The sequence below is a fragment of the Taurulus bubalis genome (genome assembly GCF_910589615.1).
Source record: "Taurulus bubalis genome assembly, chromosome: 6".
Classification (NCBI taxonomy): domain Eukaryota; kingdom Metazoa; phylum Chordata; class Actinopteri; order Perciformes; family Cottidae; genus Taurulus; species Taurulus bubalis.
This window is the reverse complement of record NC_136594.1, coordinates 13,866,882-13,886,739: the sequence shown is the minus strand read 5'-3', so window position 1 is coordinate 13,886,739 and position 19,858 is coordinate 13,866,882. Positions and strand designations below refer to the sequence as shown.

The 19,858-nt window shown below is 40.8% G+C and overlaps 2 protein-coding genes across 2 annotated transcripts; one reads left to right on the top strand and one right to left on the bottom strand.

The window, feature by feature from the left end:
- Positions 1-343: 343 nt before the first annotated feature.
- On the bottom strand, positions 344-13,973 carry ppp1r12c (protein phosphatase 1, regulatory subunit 12C; the record flags this gene model as incomplete). The annotated part of the gene is made up of 20 exons (XM_079219730.1): positions 344-1,533; positions 2,152-2,202; positions 2,282-2,332; positions 2,661-2,765; positions 3,005-3,044; positions 3,358-3,410; positions 6,029-6,144; positions 6,865-6,982; positions 8,712-8,799; positions 8,964-9,094; positions 9,989-10,050; positions 10,144-10,256; positions 10,558-10,622; positions 10,714-10,788; positions 10,974-11,118; positions 11,264-11,423; positions 11,947-12,065; positions 12,452-12,582; positions 12,711-12,885; positions 13,765-13,973. 20 exons carry the CDS (start codon positions 13,971-13,973, stop codon positions 1,447-1,449), a joined length of 2,094 nt encoding a protein of 697 aa, XP_079075856.1. The 3' UTR covers positions 344-1,446.
- A 2,429-nt stretch (positions 13,974-16,402) lies between these two features.
- Positions 16,403-19,858, top strand: LOC306737425 (nicotinate-nucleotide pyrophosphorylase [carboxylating]-like; the record flags this gene model as incomplete). The annotated part of the gene is made up of 4 exons (XM_079219159.1): positions 16,403-16,655; positions 18,449-18,759; positions 19,394-19,525; positions 19,649-19,858. 4 exons carry the CDS (start codon positions 16,403-16,405, stop codon positions 19,856-19,858), a joined length of 906 nt encoding a protein of 301 aa, XP_079075285.1.

The following is a 19,858-nucleotide window of genomic DNA, read 5'->3' as shown; positions in this document are numbered from 1 at the left end:
CATACATGTCAGTGCAAAATATTAGTTTCACCCTTTCTTAAATAAACACTGTAAAGAAAAAGGTCAGATTTAAAATAATTGATTTTCTCATTATTGGCCAACATACTCTACAAAATGATATATCTGAAATAATCAGCAAATAAATTGTCCAGGCTATAAGATCTAACAATATTACTTATCTCCAAGCAGATCTTTTCAGTTATACCACTGAATCACCGTAAAAAAGAAAAGAAACGTACAATTCTTTGAGAACAAAGTCAATGTAGAAAATGTAATGTAAATGTAAAAAAAACAGCCATAATCAATTTATACCCATACTGTATTTTATACTTAACAGTGTACGTTTGCCAAAGCAAAATAGAAATATTACTTAAAAATGTATATTGGAAGGCACAGCATCAAAATACAATTTGACATGCAAGTTTTTTCTCTAAAATTGGAGTAAACATTCAAATGTTGACCCCATCTGGCCTGCCCGTTGAATACCGACAGCCGTCCGTCACAGGGTGAATACTTAGCTTAGGTGTCGCTGCTTTAAGAGGCGTCCAGTCAAAAGGGTGAAGCAAAATTACTACTGCCTTAAAGAACTAAAGATAGAGGGAGAAGGGAATGCATTCTCCTCAAGCTCTTGAAAGATCTGACGTTTGTAACAAACATTTTCTGTAAAAATCCCTCTGAACATGAGCTGCACCTGACTTCTATGATAAGCACCCAGAACCGTCCTTTGTACAACAGAGACCAAAACTACTCCTTTACATCACTGTCAGAACAAATGGCCCCTGTACATAAATATACATATTAAATATACATTCAGAGGAGCAGGGAGAAATGAGCATGCAAATTTGGTCCATTAGTAGTCAGCCAAAACAGAACGCATCCACCCAAGACTCATCCTGAGAAACAACACTGACCACTTGGCGTTTTCTCCAAAGGACATGCACAACTGGGGCTGGTTTTTGGCACATTTACGGTAAGTCTATTTTTAATTTGTAATTTTTTTTCTAGTAACCACCCTATGCACCTGACTGCTGCTTTTTTTTTTCTTCCCCTCAACCCCTCTCAACCAAGATGGCTATCTAGCACTGTGCATGGCTTAAAGTCTCTTGATACAGATTTTATACAAAGTTTCGGAGGAGCAAAGCACATTAAAATAGTCCAGTTAAAAAAATACAACAATGAAGACTTAATATAAAAGTGGATGTGAGCAGGAATGTCCCGTCAGTCCACCGGCGGTGCAGTTCAGCTTGTTATACAGTAGATCTGCCGAAACATAAAAGGCCCAAACACAGGATAATAACCCTGAAATCTATACTGGTTCCAGTTACTGTAGAATGTGCTGTGCAGGTGTTCGATGCTGCCTTCTCCATTCCCGATGTGTTTCTTCGGAGTTTGGCAAAAGAAGAAATCCAGTAATACTATTTATTTCCATGTAGTTTTTTTGAAGGTTCATCTTGAGAGTTTGCTGATGACTCGAATGAGGGCTGCGTTCTCATCCTTGAGTCTCTGGTTGTCTGATCTGAGATCCCCCAGAACCTACAGAAACATAATAAAGCATTTGTGTTTTTAGCTTCAACACTGATAACAGTATCACAGCATTCTGCTCTTTTATCATGAAATGTAACATTTTACGTCATTCAAGAGAAGTAATTTTTATGTGAGCAGAATTATGTTTCACGTTAGCATCAGGTGAGCTGGTCCACCTCCGCTTTACAACTAGAACAAAAAGGTACCCAACATAGATGGGCCACAATGTGTTGCAGTGAGGTGATGGGAACACTGATCCGTACCAGAGTCACCAAGAACTTTGGCACCCAGTTTGTCTCATAATTTGCTTAAGAGCAAAAAGGTTTATTTTCCACTTAATTTTACAACTCTTCAAAGATGGAGGACGGCGCTAATAGCGAGTGACTGGGCACTGAGGACACATCAGTGCTGAGCAAAGAAACGAATGCTCTGTAATGGACCAAATATCCTGCTGCAGTTGGCTTACCACTACTTATATGATGATGCCTAGCTTAACAATAAATAGACATTTTTGGACATTTACTCAGAAGTTTTCATCTGAAAGAATCATTTGGGAATAGAGCATCAAATTATTACACTTAATAATTCAGTACAGCAAGTAATCAGTGTTGATGTGGAGATCAGTACCTTCAGCTCATCCTCTAGTTCCACTGCTTTCCTCTGGAGGGCCAACTTCTCCTGTGAACAACGGTTTGAACGTCACAAACTGAGGTTGCCATACAGAAATATATTTTATATAGTATTAAAACAGACTTACAAATCTCTCCAGTTCCAGGAGAGCCGGTCTGTTTGTGCTGCACTCTTGACTCTGCCACAGAGAGAAATAGTATTCATACAGGTCACTCAAGAACTACAAAACTCGCCTAAATTCTAAAATTGTATGCTCATGAAAGAATATAACCTGTAAAAGTTTATGATTGACAAAACCAAACATAAAATACTTTTTACAAAAGGGGATGATTTTTGCAACTGCTGTTAAATAAAATGAGAAGATGAAACAAACATCTATTAAAAGGGATGATTTGTACTTTTGTGCATGTTCACACACACACACACACACACACACACACACACACACACACACACACACACACACACACACACAAGGTAAGACAGTAAGCAGCAAACATCTGAACCTGTTGGAGTCTCTCCAGCTCCACTTTGTTTTGGCTGAGCAGCAGCTCCTTTTCTTGCAGCTTGTCCTTAAGCGCCAGGTTCTCCTGCAGCACTTTCAAGTATAGCTAGAGGGAAATACACACACAAAGATATTTAGACGACAACAACCTGAAGATAAAAGCTCACATGTGCAGATGGAAATAGCATGGGTGATGCTACAGTACGGCCTACTTTTCTGTTCATTTCTCTCTCCGGTTTATTGGGTTTCACTCCTGTTCTGGTTTGTCTAGATATCAGCTATAATTCATTTTCAGCCCTCGGGTGTGTTTTTCAGAAATATGTGAGAAAAGAGTCAGACACATACCGTTCTGTAGTCAGATGATAAGTCCCCCAGTTGACTCTCACTGCAGACACACACACACACAAGAGACTTTTAAACACCTGATAGTTTTATCAATGTATAGTTTGTGTGAATGATTTTCTAAGAATGTACATTTATGTCCTGAAAATAAGACTACATATACAATACGACTACCAGGCTAAACCAGCAGGTTCACATACAAATTCAGGCAAACAAGTTTGAACAATCTTCCTCTGAGGCAGTCGTATAGCCTCCACAACTTTAAAAAAAAAAAAAAAAAAAAAAGGGAACATAGGTCATAACATGACTCAAAAAGGGAAAGAAAAAAATGTATACAGAGAGGACAAAACACTCACTTGGAAGTACTCTTACTGTTGGTATCATCCAAAAGATCATCCTCATTTTCATTCTGAAAAACAAAAAGGCCCACATGTTAGCTGCACGACACTACAGGTAGAACAGCACTTTGCTAGCATGTCTAATCTGAAATAATACACACAACAGGGAAGATAATAAAATAAATACATTATCTTCTCTTATTTCAAGTAAAATAAAGACTGGATTTAAAGCAGAAAGCTTTAAAAAAAAAAAAAAAAAAAAGACTAATGTGACAGTTTTTGAAAAATTTAACTGAATTGTCCTGCAGCTTTAAATTCAGTTTACTCGGTCATCAAGCGATGTCAATCAAAAGAGTGAAGATATTATATTCTTGTCATCTAAAAAGGAGAAATGTGTGTGCAGGGACTTTATCTGTGGTTATTAAACCACTTGTTAAACCACTCTGACCTCAGGGTTCTATGCACTGACCTCAGGGTTCTATGCTCTGATCTTACATTCTCTTATCTCATGGTTCTATGCTCTGACCTCAGGGTTCTATGATGTCATTGTTCTATGCTCTGACCTCAGGGTTCTATGCTCTGACCTCAGGGTTCTATGATGTCATTGTTCTATGCTCTGACCTCAGGGTTCTATGATGTCATTGTTCGATGCTCTGATCACAGGGTTCTATGCTCTAACTTCAAGGTTCTATCCTCTGACTTCATCTGTGATTAGTAAACCACTTGTTTCAGCTCATTTCTCATCTCTGTTAACATCATTGTTGGTCAGTTAATTAATGTGTTAGGGTTCTGATCATTTTGGGCTCTTAGATTAATTCTTCTGTGCCTTAATTTCAGATGCGAGTTGGTACGTTTGCTCTAAAGATCTGTGCTTTGTCTCGTAGTGGCGCTTCACATCGCTGCTTTTATCGCTACATAATACAATGCTGTGTATTATAGAGCACAAAATCAAAGTTGCTAATCATTGACACAGCAAAAAGCTGACCCAAATACATCAACAGCTTAGACCGTTGCCATGGTAATTCACATCCAAATCATTATTCTAATGCATGTGGGGTTATTTTTGTGCTGCCTTGCGTCAGGGTCCTGCTCACTCTGTCATGGTTCATCTCACAATAATGCACATTACCACCGACTTATGAGCTATGTATCTGCTATGGAGAAGATAAATATACAGATATTATATTTTAGGCTACAGTTTTTATGAGCTGTCACTAATGTATTATATGAGATTATAATACGGGTAAATCAAATCAAGCATTCTGATTGGTTGAGAGTGAGTCACGACGTGTAGTTTATTCAGCCATAAAGTACTGTACAGCCTGTTTACATTTAGAGCGTTCCATATCAGTGCGCACTTAAAAATAACAGGTAGATTTAAATTGCGCGATCGTTAGTTGTCATTTCAAGCTTGACAGTTACCAAACATGTTCGTGTAAACTTTGATATTGTAACGTCTGCAGTAACGACTCGCAGACGCTGGTTTCCTTAACTTGCAGGTGTATTGCTTGAGTGTTCACAGTATTGCAACGGGGCTCTTCGCTAACAGTAACGCTAGCTCAAACGGAACAGCTAACAAGCTCACTTAGCATCCCCCACACTAGCATAACGAACGACAACACACACGCCACTTCCTCCCTAAAATGAGATGAGGAATGAAAAGGGTTTGACCACAAAATCGTGATAATTTCCAGTGAGAGATAATTACGTCGGTAATTTCCCGACGCAAGGCAAGTTCTCTAAACATCATGGAGGAGAAAAATGGTGGAGAAAAGACGGACAGAAGCAGCGAGAGCACTTATTTACATCGGTGGCTGCGTGTCATCTTCCACCTGCTTCCAACCGGCCTGGTCAGTAAATCACAGATTTACTGACCAGGCAGTCAGTTTCATAGTCCCGTATGTGCGTCCCGTACGTGTATGGCGGTTGCATAGCAACCGCCATACACGTACGGGACTATTTTCTCTGTTGCTGAAATGCGATACACAACGTTTGGTGGCTACAACTATTCTGTGCTGAAAGGGAGATTACTATTACTATTTATAAAGTCGCAGGTATCCGTATTATGAAAGCAATAAGGTACTCGAGGCAGTACTGTGTCTACAATAATGTACAGTTCAAGGGTTTGCCGGCCCTCCGCTGCACGTCGGGCCTAACAACTCCCTTGAACAGTACATTTTTGCACGACACAGTACTGCCTCTCGTACCTTATTGCTTAATTATTGCACATTTTGTAGTCTTTCTTGTATCAATCAAAATCCAACATTAGTATATAATGACCGCAAGTTTGATGAAATATGACAGCTTGTGTTGTTGTAGTCTCCTCCCTCCCACCGCTGTTTTAATGCACAGGCCTCCCGGGGGTTCAAGCGTGATGGCAATCACATGGCAATATGTTTTTGAGGATATTTCCTCAAAAACATATTGTGTGCATGTGTCCTGTAAACAATTGTCTAGTTTTAGCACTGGCTAAAGTGACTGTGCATCGCTGCGCAGGAAATGCACCAGCCAGCCAACCCATCGAGGATTTAAAAAATATGGAGGTTCATTATGATACTTTGGCGGGGTAGATAGCATAATAGAAAAGTGTTTCCCATTATTTACCAAGACGGTGGTGGGCTAATTAATGGGAAACACTGCGGTGAGCTTTCTGTTATGTTTGATGATGTACGGTTGGTTTCTTTCTTACCTCTTCACCTGGCTGAACGATGCCAGTGGAACGTCTCTCCCTCCTCCCTCTCCTCCTGTCCTTCACTCCTAGACGCTTCTCTCCCTCCGGCTCCCCCTGGTTCACCAGGTCTGTATCTGAAACACATGGAGGTTGACAAAAAATATTCCTAAAAGATATTTGGTTAAGTCAAGAACCGAACTAACCACGTCCCATGTCAGTGTAGAGATGCAAAGAAGAATGAACAACATGTAAGAAACACGTCTAGAACACAAAAAGGTGCTTCACAGATGCGTCACTGTAGCTCAGTTAGCGATTAATCTATTCAATCAAGTAGATTAGTTTCCAAATGTAACTTTCTGTAAAACCGGAAGTTGTATCATCTTTGACCTTTGTTTCTACTTCAGAGCTCTGCAAGTTGAGAGCAGCAAGCTTAATTGACATGAACAAACAACAAAATGGTCCGTTTGGCTTAGTGAGCAAATGTTTCACTGGGTTATGTTAAAAAAAAACTGATCCAACAGGCAGATTCATGTGAACATGGTGTCACCATGATATATCAGACAAGGAAATGCTCAGTTCACCATAAGAAAAAATTAAAGCATTGACTGTGGGAAAGGGTGACCGAAACATAAAGAGGAAGACGTATACTACCCACGACAATATGAATATATGGTCGCCACCCTGACAGTTGAACCACACCTAACACTCCACACCACAGCAGCAGTAGCCCTTAAAACCAATGTGAGGAAACGTCAACCTTCCGGAAGTGCACTCCACCCATAACATACAGCATGTTTATATTTGGCAGTCTAGTATTACAGTAAATAGAAGTGACACGTTTCATCCTTACTCACCCCTTTCAGCAGGCGTGACAGTAACAATTGGGCTGACAGGCTGGATGTTGCGCGGCGGTGGATCTGCAGCTTTAGGCACAGTTTTCTCTGCTTCTTTCAGGTCTGTCAGAGTCACACCCTGACAGCACAGAGCAGAACAACATCAATCAGGCTTTAAATTACACTATGAACTGAACAGTTTATGGGGAAAATACACGGTCCCAAGAATGGGGCAAAACATAAATAATATATAATTAGGGCTGGGCAAAGTTGAAAAAAATTAACTGATTAATCGCATGATTTTTCTGCGATTAATTGCATTATGCGCCAAATTCAATAATGAAATAAAAACTAGTGTATTAATGTTAGTAACAGGTACTCTGGAGCAACAGCAAGTTAACAACAGTATATACATCAAAAATATATCCTAGGGATTTTTATTTTTTTAATGCTTCTATATGACTGGTCATTCAACTAAATCTTCTATTTATTTTTCAGATGTCATAGACTATTTTATTCTAATGTAAAACAGATTAATATCATGCTGAAGAAGAAACATTTGTCTTTTATCAGGGAACAACATAAACAGTCTGTTCAGTAGTAAGGGTCCCTGTGAGGGACAAGCCACTCCTTCTTTTGTCATGTTCAGTTTATTGTAAATCACCTTCAGCGTAAAAGCAGTGGCGTTGTATTGCATTTATGGCGTGCATCTTAATTATTTCTTTTTTGATTGACCTCAATTGGCCGGACTGGGAGAGCCATAAGATGCCCAGATCTTAACTACGCCGTCAGGGAGAGATTTAATATGCAGCACCTGTGTGCGGCAGCATTAAGCCCCTCCCAATGCAAAACAAAAAAGTTAAAGTGCGTTAACGTGCCCAGCCGCAATCATTTTTAAAAAAAATATATATGTAACTCAAAAGGTGTGCAGCATGATGCTGTACTTACAGTCACACAAGTCCTGGAATAATAAAGTTAACCCAAGCATTGGTCTTTTAAACCTGTTTGTTTATCCGATCATGCCAGGACGCATTAACTGTCAAGTCTGTAGGGATGACCTCTCTTAGACCACTAAATGTTGAAATGGTCTTAGTCGACTAAGATCTCTTTAGTTTAGGTTCTTTATCGACTTTATGCTTTTTACATGCTGAATGAATTATGTTCACAAAACAAATTAACATATCTCTGGTAAACACAAGATTTAAAGAGGGGCCTTTGTGGAGAAACTCAGTTTTACAGATCGGATGATTATTACAACTATTCAACAAATTTCTTTGGTCAAGAATAGCAATACGAATCTGTACGCTCCGAGATCAGATCTTGCTCAGATTGGGATCCAATCAGCCAGACCACATGCCAAGGTGGCTTGGATCTAAGTGAGGTGTGGACAGCAAGTGAGCACAATCTGGACAAATGTATGTCTCGCATCATCTTCCTCTCTTGAGCCAGAGCAAAGAAGAGATGAGGAAGACCGGGGCTGAAGAAAAGCTGAGACAGGCTGTCTGAGTAAGTTAATGGTGATGAAAACCCAACATTTCCTGATTTTGTAGCCTCAAAATAAAAGATTGTAAATTTCAAATATTTGTTGACATTAAATGTGTTTATTACTAAATTAGAGTAGCGGCTATTCATTAATAAAAGAGGTCAACTCATACTACAGAAGAGTGAGCAGCAACATGGCTGAATATAGACATAGAAAGAAATGTAATTTTGTTATTTCGGTTCAGGATTTGTTTGCAGCAAGATATTATTTAAATTGACTCTGCTGTTAACACTGCTCTTGCAACCCTAGAAACCATATTTTCTGAGATTGAAATCCAAAAATGACGTGTAACAATTTCTTTGCACATAATAAAATTGATTAGTACCTGTGTGGAGCGACGAGACCGTCGCATAAGCCGAGAACGAGCTTTCCTCTGAGACTCAGACTCTTCGTCTCTGACTGGAGCCTGGAACCTAAATGCAGCAACACAAACAAATTATATGTAACAAACTATTACATACATTTGACATTTTAACCATTTATCTGTATGTTGATCCGTTTGGGGACAGCTTTTACATTTTTTTTTATTGAATACAAAAAGTGTTGTGTTCCTTTTGAAAACACTGTTGTTTCTTACTTGCGCCTGTCCGTGTTGGGGGTGTTGGGGCTCTCAGCCGCGGCATCCCTCGTCTGAGGGGTTGGTTGGACTATGGCGGTGCGGTTGGCCTTGTCCTGCTCATTCTCTTCCTCACTTTTCTCCTCTGGTGTCTGAATCATGTAAGACACAGGAAAAAGGGCATTGGCACAAGAATTTGTGGCTGCACTGTTTGAGCTCAAGTAAACAACACTGAGGTAGCTGGTCCCGCTACCTTCGGTGTTTGTCGGGAGCTAGCTGCTGCCCGACAACCACCATAGTTACAAACTAATTCCACTTTAGATTAATAGCTGCAGCAGCTAGCTCCCTGACAATCACCAAAGTTAGCGGGACCAGCCCCGACTCAACGCCCGACCCGGGCAGCAGGAACGCGGGCAGTAGCAGCAGCGGCATATAAACCGCTGCGGCATGTTTATGATTAAATACGACTTTTGTTTTATTTAGTAGATGCGGCTTATAAAAGGGTGCGCCTCATAACCCGCATATTACGGTATACGTTCCCATCCCTTCCTCATTTGTATTGCTAGTACATTCGACATACCACATTATGGCTTTTTTCTGATTTCCTCATATTTATAATATAGTTTTAGTCTTCATTTGTTTTCCTTTTATAGAAAACTACTGAATGAAATTAAACAAAAGTCAGTCAATATTCAGCTTAAAACTGAGGCAAAATCCCAATGCAAACAACAACAACTATATTTTCTTCAAATTTCCATACAAATTTAAGGATTTTCTAGGAGTTTTAATGACATCAACTGCACTGGAGCAAATTTAAAAGGCTTTTTAAAATAGCAGTGGTTTTGTAGAACACAACTTAACTATTTACAAGTTCTATGCTGTGCAGAGAATGTGTTGTGAATATTAAGGATGAGAGCAGAAAAGGGCGAAGATCTAAAATCACCAAGAGCATACATTGAAAAAAGGTACAACCAGTTATCACATTTGGTCTTTTCCATGATGTACTTCATATAAAACACTTGGCTGATGTGCACTGTGATTTGTACCTTGTCAGCAAGGCTAGCTGTGGATGTGGTCACGCTCTCTGGACTGGACACGGTGGAGCTTTCTGGGAAAAGAGAACCAGCATCTTTAGTAATCAGCAAGATCACAGGCATTTACTGAGTATGTAGTACTTCTATCAACACAGCAGCAGGCTTACCAGGGCTGCTCTCTTTCTCCTCACTCAGATCCAGGCTTCCTGAAACACCCCTCTCATTAGACTGCTCCTGCACATTCATCTTCTCTTTACTACTCATCCTGCACACTGAGCTCCTTGAAGACAAAATGGGGACAGGTGTTGGCAGTGAGGAACCTTATTGGGTGACACTACTCAAAGAAACTCTTCAGACCTCCTGCGTTGATTCCATGGCAATGTTTGTCTTACTGTGTCTCACTGCAAGTAGGTATTATAACAATCTTTATGTAATAAATAATATATGTAGGTATTACTGGCATGTATATCTGTTTTTAGTTCACGCTTAATACCCGTCAGGGAAACCTGAAGAAAGGAACAACGAAAAAGGTTTTAATTGGGAAATATTTAATTCAGGACAAGTTACAGTTGGACACTAACCTCCGCTTTTTGTTTAGTGCAATTGCAGCGTTGGAGCCTGGTTGGTTTTGCCTGTCCAATATGGACTGTGGAGAGAAAGAAAAAGACAGTGCTTCTTTTTTCTTCAATCACATATAGTAAATGCATGTAATATCAGGTAAAGACAAACTCTCTTACATTTGCTTGTTTCTGTGATAACTCCTCCAGGAGCTCCTCAATGCTTTCATCAGCTACATCAAATGGTGTCTGACCCTACAAAGTGAGAAACAACATGACAAAAATGAAACATTAAATTAAAAAAGGAAACACATGTTAGATTTACAGAACCAAGATTTACAGTACCAAGTTCTTCTACAAATTATCTAAATGTAATAGTAAAGAACACTCAAAATAGAAGAATGATAGAAATAGAAGAATGATGTAATAAGGGGCCATACCGCATTACTGCGAGCTTCCATATTGCACAGCTGTTCAGCAAGGATGCGGCAGGCCTCCCCCTGACCCCAGTGTGCTGCAGCATGGAGAGGCGTCCAGCCATCAAAGTCCATAGCTGACACATCCAGCCCACACTGACACAGTATCCTAAACAACACACCGGCAAGGTGACGACAGCAGAACTGCATGATATACTATACAACAAAATATAGACTTCCTGAATAAGAAAATAACATTTCTCAGTTAAAATTTGATAATTTTTCCATTCTGAAAAACATTAGGAAAGGCTTACTTAAGAGCCTCTAGATAGCCTTTGGCTGCAGCCACATGCAGTGGGGTGGCCCCGGTCCTTTGGTGTCTTACATCCGCAGGTGGGCCCTCAGTCAGCCAGGTCCGGGCGTCTGTCATTATCTGTTCCTCCTCCAGCCGCTTGGCTGCATCCAAGTCCACACCTGGACACAGAGAGAAAATGTAAAATATGTCTCTTTTATCTCTGTCTACACTATGAGGCATTCCATTTGGGTAGTTATTAGGGATGTATCAGTCTCAATATTATTGGTTCAGAAGTTAGAAAATTCAAAATCATTGTTCCGGTAATGGAATATTATTTGATACTTCGATCCAATAATGCTGAGCCTTGGCTATGGACTGGGTAAGCCATATGAAACCAGGTTCTGAATGTGCATTGTTGCCTCTCTCTCTCTTGTGTTCTCTGTGTAGGTCAGTGAGCAACATGCAGGCACGCACAGGAAAAAATAAACCGATCAGTATGAAAATATTTTTCCCTTCTTCACATCGTTGCATTTGTAAGCTTAATATCCTCAGTTATCATATTGGTATCGGACGCAAAAAGCGAACATTTAGGGCTGTTGTTAGTGGAGCAGTCTAGCAGCACCATACATTAGATTAAGCACAAACAAATGATGAAGCATCCTTTTAAAAATGGGTGGGTAGCTGTCAAAAGACAGCACTCACCCTGTCTCAGAGTGTAACTCTGAAGAAGGGACTCAGTGGTCTCATCGAGAGCAATGTCCATTGGAACGTCACCATCACAGTTCACAGCAGAGACAGACGCACCTTGCTGCAAAAGAAAACTGTCAGAACAAACATGGACAGAGTGAGAAACCATTTAACTGCAGAAACATCTGTAAAGTCTACACAAGGACAACCAATTCTAGATAGACACACCTAATTATATCACATTACCTAAAGGGCATTATTCACAGAACAAGAGACTGTAAAATGGAATAAATGGTTCATCAACTGCTAAATCATTTGAGCTGCATGCATTTGTGTGCCAGGCCAACCCACTCATGCTTCAGCTGACTGCCAAACAGGAAAACAATGTTAGTATTGTTAAATGCACAAATACTCTGGCACGCCCGCTGCATTCTGACGTCTCCAAAGTGTCAACAAGTACTGTATTATACAGTGGTTATGCTACTGCAGTACGCTAACTATAGAGACGTATCCCACTCACTCTGCAATGTCAGGGTAACCGCAGGAGGCAGCAACATGCAGTGGTGTCCATCCCTCACTGTCAACCTGGTTTACGTTGGCACCATGATCCAAAAGGAAGGACACTATCTCCATGCTGCCATCTATGCAGGACTGTGTAGAAGAGAGGAAACCAAAACGTTAATAATAATAATAATTATTATAATAATAATAATAATGCAACTATTAATATATCTAATTCATCTCAGCATCAAAAAACCTAAGAGGAGAAACTGCCTCACCTGGTGGAGAGCAGTTATTCCATCGGCATTGGAACAGTTGATAATTTCTGCCGCATCCTCCCCCTTCCTTGTTTCTGTTGCTTTGGCATCCTTCAGCATCAACTGGGCCTCTTCAGTGTCTCCGCAGGCACAGGCGGCCAGGAACTCTGCAGCCCTGTCAAATCTCACACTTTTCCTAAACACAAAAAATACAGTGAGCTAGACAACCTCTCGTGAGCAGTTTTGTCAATTTAAAGAAGAAACATGCCTTGTAGCACCAGAAGTTGAGCTTACAACACTGTTGCAGTAACCTTGATCAAAATCAATGTGATTTGATAAGACAGTTAAAGAGGTTAAATTACAGGTTGAGGCTTTGTTCCTGTCAACAAATCCAATGAAAATATTGAAGCCAACAATTAATTTTTCCCCATCTCTTAAAATGTTCATCCCGACTATCATTGTCTAAAGTCAAAAGTCAAAATATCAAAGTCTATTTTTAAAAGGGCTAAATAATTCCCTAAAACAGCGGGTCACGTTTTGCAAACGAAATTCAAACAAAAGTTAAATGTGTATTTCTTGTGGACTTTTTGCCAATTGATTTTGGTGCACTGGTGAATATTTAAAGCTGCAGGGCAATTTATGTGTAATCAATTCAAAGTAAACCACAGTAGCCTAGTTTATGTTATTGAAGGACCATGTCACCTAATGCAACAATGGGGCTTCCTAACAATTGAGGTCTTCTAATGTCAGTCCCCAAAATGTCAATTTGTGAAGTGGATAAGCAACACGGTGGACAAGCAGACCATCACCAGGACTGACTTAAGAATTGCTAGCTAGCTGCTAGCTAGCTAACACAAACACTACAAATGATGACCACTGGTCAATGACAGTTGTGTACATGTTTTTAGCTGAAGGGGGCTAGAATAATGTAATTAAATACATATAGCTCGTGTTATTTTGTCCAAGCCCAAGCACAGCATTCCTCCTTTCGCAGGTATTCAGATGTTAAGCTAAGCTAGCTGGGTGTTAGCCGCCGGCCGTTATTGTAAAACGTTTCGACGAGACGCTTCCTCACCGTCGTTTGAGGAGGGGACTGATTTCATCTATGCCTACACACACTGGCTGGTCCCGAGGCGGGTCGCTAAACTGGGCCTCCGGCTCCCCGGCTCCGTTCTCGGCATCGCCCCGCCACCTCCGCCTGGGTACGGCCGACGCTTTGTTGGTGCATGAGCCGGCCCAGCGCTTCAGCTGCTCCCGCCGCTTGGTCCTCGCTGAGTCCCCCATTATTTATCCGAGGAGGAGGACTGTGTTTTTAAAAATAAAACATTCACTGGCATGGAACGACACACCCTCCATGTGTACACTTCCTGGTTCTTGCTCTAGCTATGGATGTGGAGGAAGCCTCGGCTCGTGTTCGTTGGCGTCGGGAGCGCGCAAAGCTGCTCAGGCATGTCGTCTGTCTGACGTCACCGCCACTGTTCTTCGGCACACAGACTGTGTATTGAGTAGACAACATAAGGAGTAGATCCTATACTGCATAATAAATAGACCACAGACTGATTTTTAGGAAGGATTAGACTGTATATGGTCTGTGAATAGACCATTAGACATGTGAATATGAGAGAGGGAATGCGGTAAAGCTGCATGTCTGGGAATTGTGCACATGATAATGCACTGTTAGCAAAACACTTCGTGACATTGTGATCCTTGTCAGACTCGGGTCAGTTTTATTTTTGAAATAATATCCACAATAAGAGTATCAAAGCAAGTAAATAACAAGACAATAGGAGCCACTACTACAACGTTTTACCGCTTCATAAATGGTGCCCTATAGAAAGTGGGACTGAACTACGAAGGATCTTACTGTTTGATATTAAGCCTTAAGCTTTGAGGATATTGAGCAAGTTCCTCCTGTCTGCTTCCCCATATGGAGACAGGAGGGCCCATATTGAGCATACATAAACCACATAACCTGTACACAATTTATTTAGAAGTTGAAATATGCAACCTTTTGCCTAAAGGCAGTAATGGATGTGTGAGTCCTCCCATTTTGCTGGACATGTCTCCATCCAGCACTGCTCATCCTCATGGACTGTCTACCTTGCAGTGGCATCTAGCCTGAGGCTGGGATAAGCATTCATAAAGCCTCCATCGGGATTTAAAAAGAAGCAGTCTGTCTCATTAAAAGCAATGTAGTTGTTAATCTGTTCTACATTGTGAGTTGTTTTTATTGCTTTATAATGTGGTTGGTGTTGTAATAACTCTACTCTGCATATAGTTAGCACACTGCTGCAGATCACCACCTCCTTGGAGCACACAATGAGAGCAACAGAGGCTCTAAAATAATCATGGTGGAAAGCCTGTTTTTAGAAAAGAGGCAAGTAAAGATTTGTATGCAAAATGCCAAAAAAAACAAAAAAAAGTTGTGCATAATATATTACATTGATCACATATCCCTAATACAAAAGAGTTGCATATTGTAGATTTGCATGCACTATCTGTGGGTTAGCAGGCCTACAGCAGGTTACGCACATATGTTGCTCAGCTGCATTGACTTGAATTTACCTCCATAATTTTTTCCAAATATGCATTCTGACTTGTGAATCAGCGTTGATTTAAACAATCAATATTAAGGCCTAACTCTTCGATAGCTTGTAAGCATTCCAACATGAACACGGGTCAAATTCCATGTCACTTTTTTTCTGTGGCTCTTTGCGCTCAGCATTTCAACTCGACAGTCTGTGAAAAACAGAAATCGGAGAGCCATTGCTGGAAGTAAGTACATATCTCATTTGCATATATTTGTGTTGTTTGGATCGGTCAAAACTAGTGCATGTGTGACAGAATATGCTGTGGTTGTAATAATTCCTTGTAAACTCTACCTCGTTGTAGGTTATGATACAGCACTGACCTCTGAAGTTAACATTTTTATATGCGGGTTAGACTGAATAAGCGAGAAAGAAAAAAATGAAGCATACATAGTAGGTATACTGTGCAGATTCTTGATAAATTAAAGGAAACAGTTTCATAAAGTGTTTTAGTAAGCCTCCAGAGCTGCGCGTCTCTACTGGAGGGATGAACAGCATTCTTCCTGAAGATTTTGCCTCACTTGTCTTTTTGATGGTGGTGGAGAGCTCTGTCTAACAAGTTGCTCTAAAATCTCCCACGGGTGTTCCATTGGGTGGCCTGGTTACCGTGAAGGCCACAGCCTATGATTCCCAGCATTTGTGCCCGATATGGAGGCATCTGCATTTGTTATGTTTCTCCACCTTATTTAGTTGTTTCCTTAAATTTGGTGGGTAGGGTGCTGAGAAACAGATCTGTTGAATGTAGTAGTCTTAACATATAGGCTTTTTTACTCATGCTTATGAGACTCTATAATAAATAACCCCAATGATGTTTTTTGTTACTGCCACTTAAGTCTGTCAGAGTGTAATATCTGCTTTGCTATTTCTACAGTTGTTGAGTTGCTAAAACCTCTCCACTTTCCTTCTCTTATGGAAACAGAGTGAGAGGAACAATACAAATGTATTGTTAAACTTTGAAAGTGTCCTTCACAGCACATAGCCCAGGATTTTCTGAATTCCAAAGTTATTGCGAGACAAGAAAGCCCATTTAGAGTTATTTCACTTCATTATCTGATTATCAGTTTCTACTTTCATGTCAAGTGGAACAACAAGTTACCAGTTTCCTCCATTTACACACGTTTCAGAATGTCTTGGCCCTCACACAAAGCAGCGCACTCCGTCCCACCTCACACTCTGACTCGGCTGGCACGAGAGTGGCTGACAGAGGACACACCAAACTTTGACCCGGCAGGAGTGTGCGTGGGGACACAGGAGGTCGAGGCACGGTTGCTGTGTAAAACACCAAACAGTGTCCTGGCAGGGAGCCCCTTCTTCACAGCAGTGTTCACTGAGGTCGGCTGCACCGTGGACTGGATTCATCAGGAGGGAGCTGAGATTGGTCGGTATTACACATTGTCCTCCAAAGCACCGAGATATTTGATTAAATACATCTATAAATTCATATATATATTTATAAAGAGGAAACTAGTTTGGTTGTTTGGACAAAAGACGCACCAGTCAGACAGCTCCAACAGACCACGTCCATCAATAATCAATGTAATAAATGACAAACTAGCACATTTTCCACAAGGACATCAATGTAGCTCAGAAGCCCACCGAGCCATTAAATAAAAATAAAAAAACATAAGTGATGCTCCTGAAAATTAAACCAGTAAAGAAGCCAGTGCATCTTAAAAAATCTTTAAAATAAATAAAGAGAATCCTTTTTTAGTCCTACAGCGTCCCACTCTGCAGGATTACAGCAGCAGAGTGGATAGTGCAAGCGACATACTGTAAGTAAAAAAAAAACAACAAGAAAAAAACAAAATCAAAACAAATATAATAAATAAGTAATCACACAGTAAAGGTAAAAATAAATAAGGAAAACTACTTAGAAGACAACAAAAAGTTAAATATGATATGATCAAACTGAACTTCCACTGGATCTTGGGGCCATCCCAGGACACAGCTGGTCTTTTTGACTAGTCTGTTCAGTCTCTTCCTGTCGGCAGTCGAGATTCTGCTGCCCCAGCAGGCCGCCCCATAAAAGATGGCTGATCCCACCACAGAGTCAAAAAAGGTCCTCTCAGGAGTCCTCCCTGCACTTCAAAAGACCTGAATCAGCAGATAGAGTCCCTTTTTATATTGTGCGTTTATGTTGTCTGTCCAGTTTATTGTTCAGGTGAACACCCATACATTTATTTCATCAGGGGGATTCACCGAGCACAGAGAGTTTAACCAAAGATGCTACTAACTTGCATAATGGAATTTTATCCAATGTGTTGACTAAAAAGACAGGATATCTCAGTTTCTGCTGCATCAGTTTTGAATATTCTTTTAAAAAATCTGTCTCTTGTGGGTCTCCTAACTTAATGTCAGTACAACACAGAATAGTTGGAGTGCCCTTAAATCCTGTTCCTATCGTTGGTTGTTATTCTCTTTACTGCAGCATAAAACAAGGAACTAGCCCCTCAGCTTTCTACTCATTTCCTGGGTAAAAATAACCTGGACTGCACCTTTTTATAAAGCAATAATAAAATGTTCTTACACATACTATTTCATATAAATATGAACCCCAAGCTATTTGTAAGAGCAGTAGAAACGATTTCAACCTGCCAACTTTGGGTGAAAACTCAAGATGCGTCTCGCTCCTTTGTCAAAGGTCAATGACTAGCTCCTTCGTCTTACACATACATGGTTTCAGGAAATATACATAATAAAATCAATTAGCATTACAGCACGACTCTCTGCGTGTCTGGCAGACATCTCTCAGTGAATATCTGCACACTACCTGAAGCTAAACCTTGTTCTTTCTTCCATTACCTCTTTATTACCACTGAGAACTCTGTGGTTTCCCTGACTCGAAATGTGAACAACCTGGGTGTGACACAGGATGACCAGCTGTCTGTCATTGTGACAAACTGCTCCTGCAGATTTATTATCCACAACATCAGGAGGATATGTCCATTCTCCGCCCATGATGTGGCACAGGTTCTGGTCCAGGATCTGGTCATCTTGCACCTATATTAATGAAACTTGCGCCATGTGCCATCCAACCTCTGCTGCTCATCCAGACTGCAGCAGTCTTCAACCTCGCCAAGTTCTTCCGCACTACACCGTTACTCCATACCCTGCATTGGCTACCAGTGGCTGCTAGCATCCGAAGATTATGGTCTTTGTCTCATTCAACAGGTCCAGATGCCATTACGCTGACTGCTGTGGTGAGAGGCCCAGCAAGGTGCCTCCTTCTTGGGGAAAGGCCGGCTCTCAACTGCCTGGCTCGGGCCTCGGGTATCGCCACACGCTGTTCTCAGCTCCAGGCAATGGCAACAGCGAGAGGCTGGCATGGAGAAGTAGCTGGCACACGCAAAACCACCCCGGGGTTCCGTCTGGTGGAAAAGTATGCAATGCTGGTTGGCAGTGTGTCCATGCATAGACAGGACCTGAGTGGAATGGTGATGCTGAAGGACAACCACGTCTGGGCATCAGGAAATATCACACAGGTGGGCGGCTGCACCACAGATGAGACAATGGCTCGTATAATATTTATTCTCACAGCTTATTGAAAAATTAAACACCACAAACCTCTACATGTTCAAAAGATAAAAAGGGGTCATAATATTATATTTAATTTGAAAAGCAAAAAAAAACATTACTTCCAAATGTATTGAAAATATTGACAAAACTTTGAAAAAGTATAAATATAATTACCCCTCTGTTTATAGCATTCAACTATTTTACTTTTAAAGTTGTCTATTTAAAAGTATGTGAGTTCAATTAACCACATTTTAAGGGCAATTTTGTACCTAAAAAACATCCCACCGACGGATCAAAAGACAGTCAGACATTCCCATCCCTAAAACCATAATAAAAAGTACATTTAAGTTGCTCACATTCAGTGGTCGAATGTGCATTTGAAATCTAGAAATTGTATTCAGAATAGGTTTCATATGCTCATGAAAGTAGAATCTTTCTTTACCTCTAAAGATTTTCAAATAACATTTTTACAGTGTGTTTACGAATACTTGTGGCCTTGTGTTGCAATCAGGTCTGTTTTTAGGAAGTTCTGTTTGACAGAGATTGACATCTAAAGTCAGATGTGTTGCAACAAAAAAATCCACCCTGTTTGTTCTCTAGGCTGTGAAAGCTGCCCGGTCGGTGTCTGGCTTCAGCAGTAAGATTGAGGTGGAGTGCCGCTCTGCAGAGGAGGGCAGAGAGGCAGCTAGAGCTGGAGCAGACATTGTTATGCTGGACAACTTTCAACCTCAGGTAAAGAATATCAAAATAACACAAGCCCCGCTCACTTCTTTTAATTGCCTGGTTTGAACTCACCCTGCCACTGAACCACTATATGAGACAATACATCCCTCCTCCACATGTCTCTCACCATAGGAGCTCCATGTTGCAGCTCATGCCCTGAAGGAGAAGTTCCCAACACTGCTGATCGAGGCCAGTGGAGGAGTGACTCCAGAGAACTTAGTTATGCATTTATCCCCACATGTGGACATCATTTCTCTGGGCTGCATAACACAGGGATGCCCAGTTGTGGACTTTTCTCTCAAGGTTCAAACGCCTGTTGTTAGCTCAAGCCTGCAATATTAA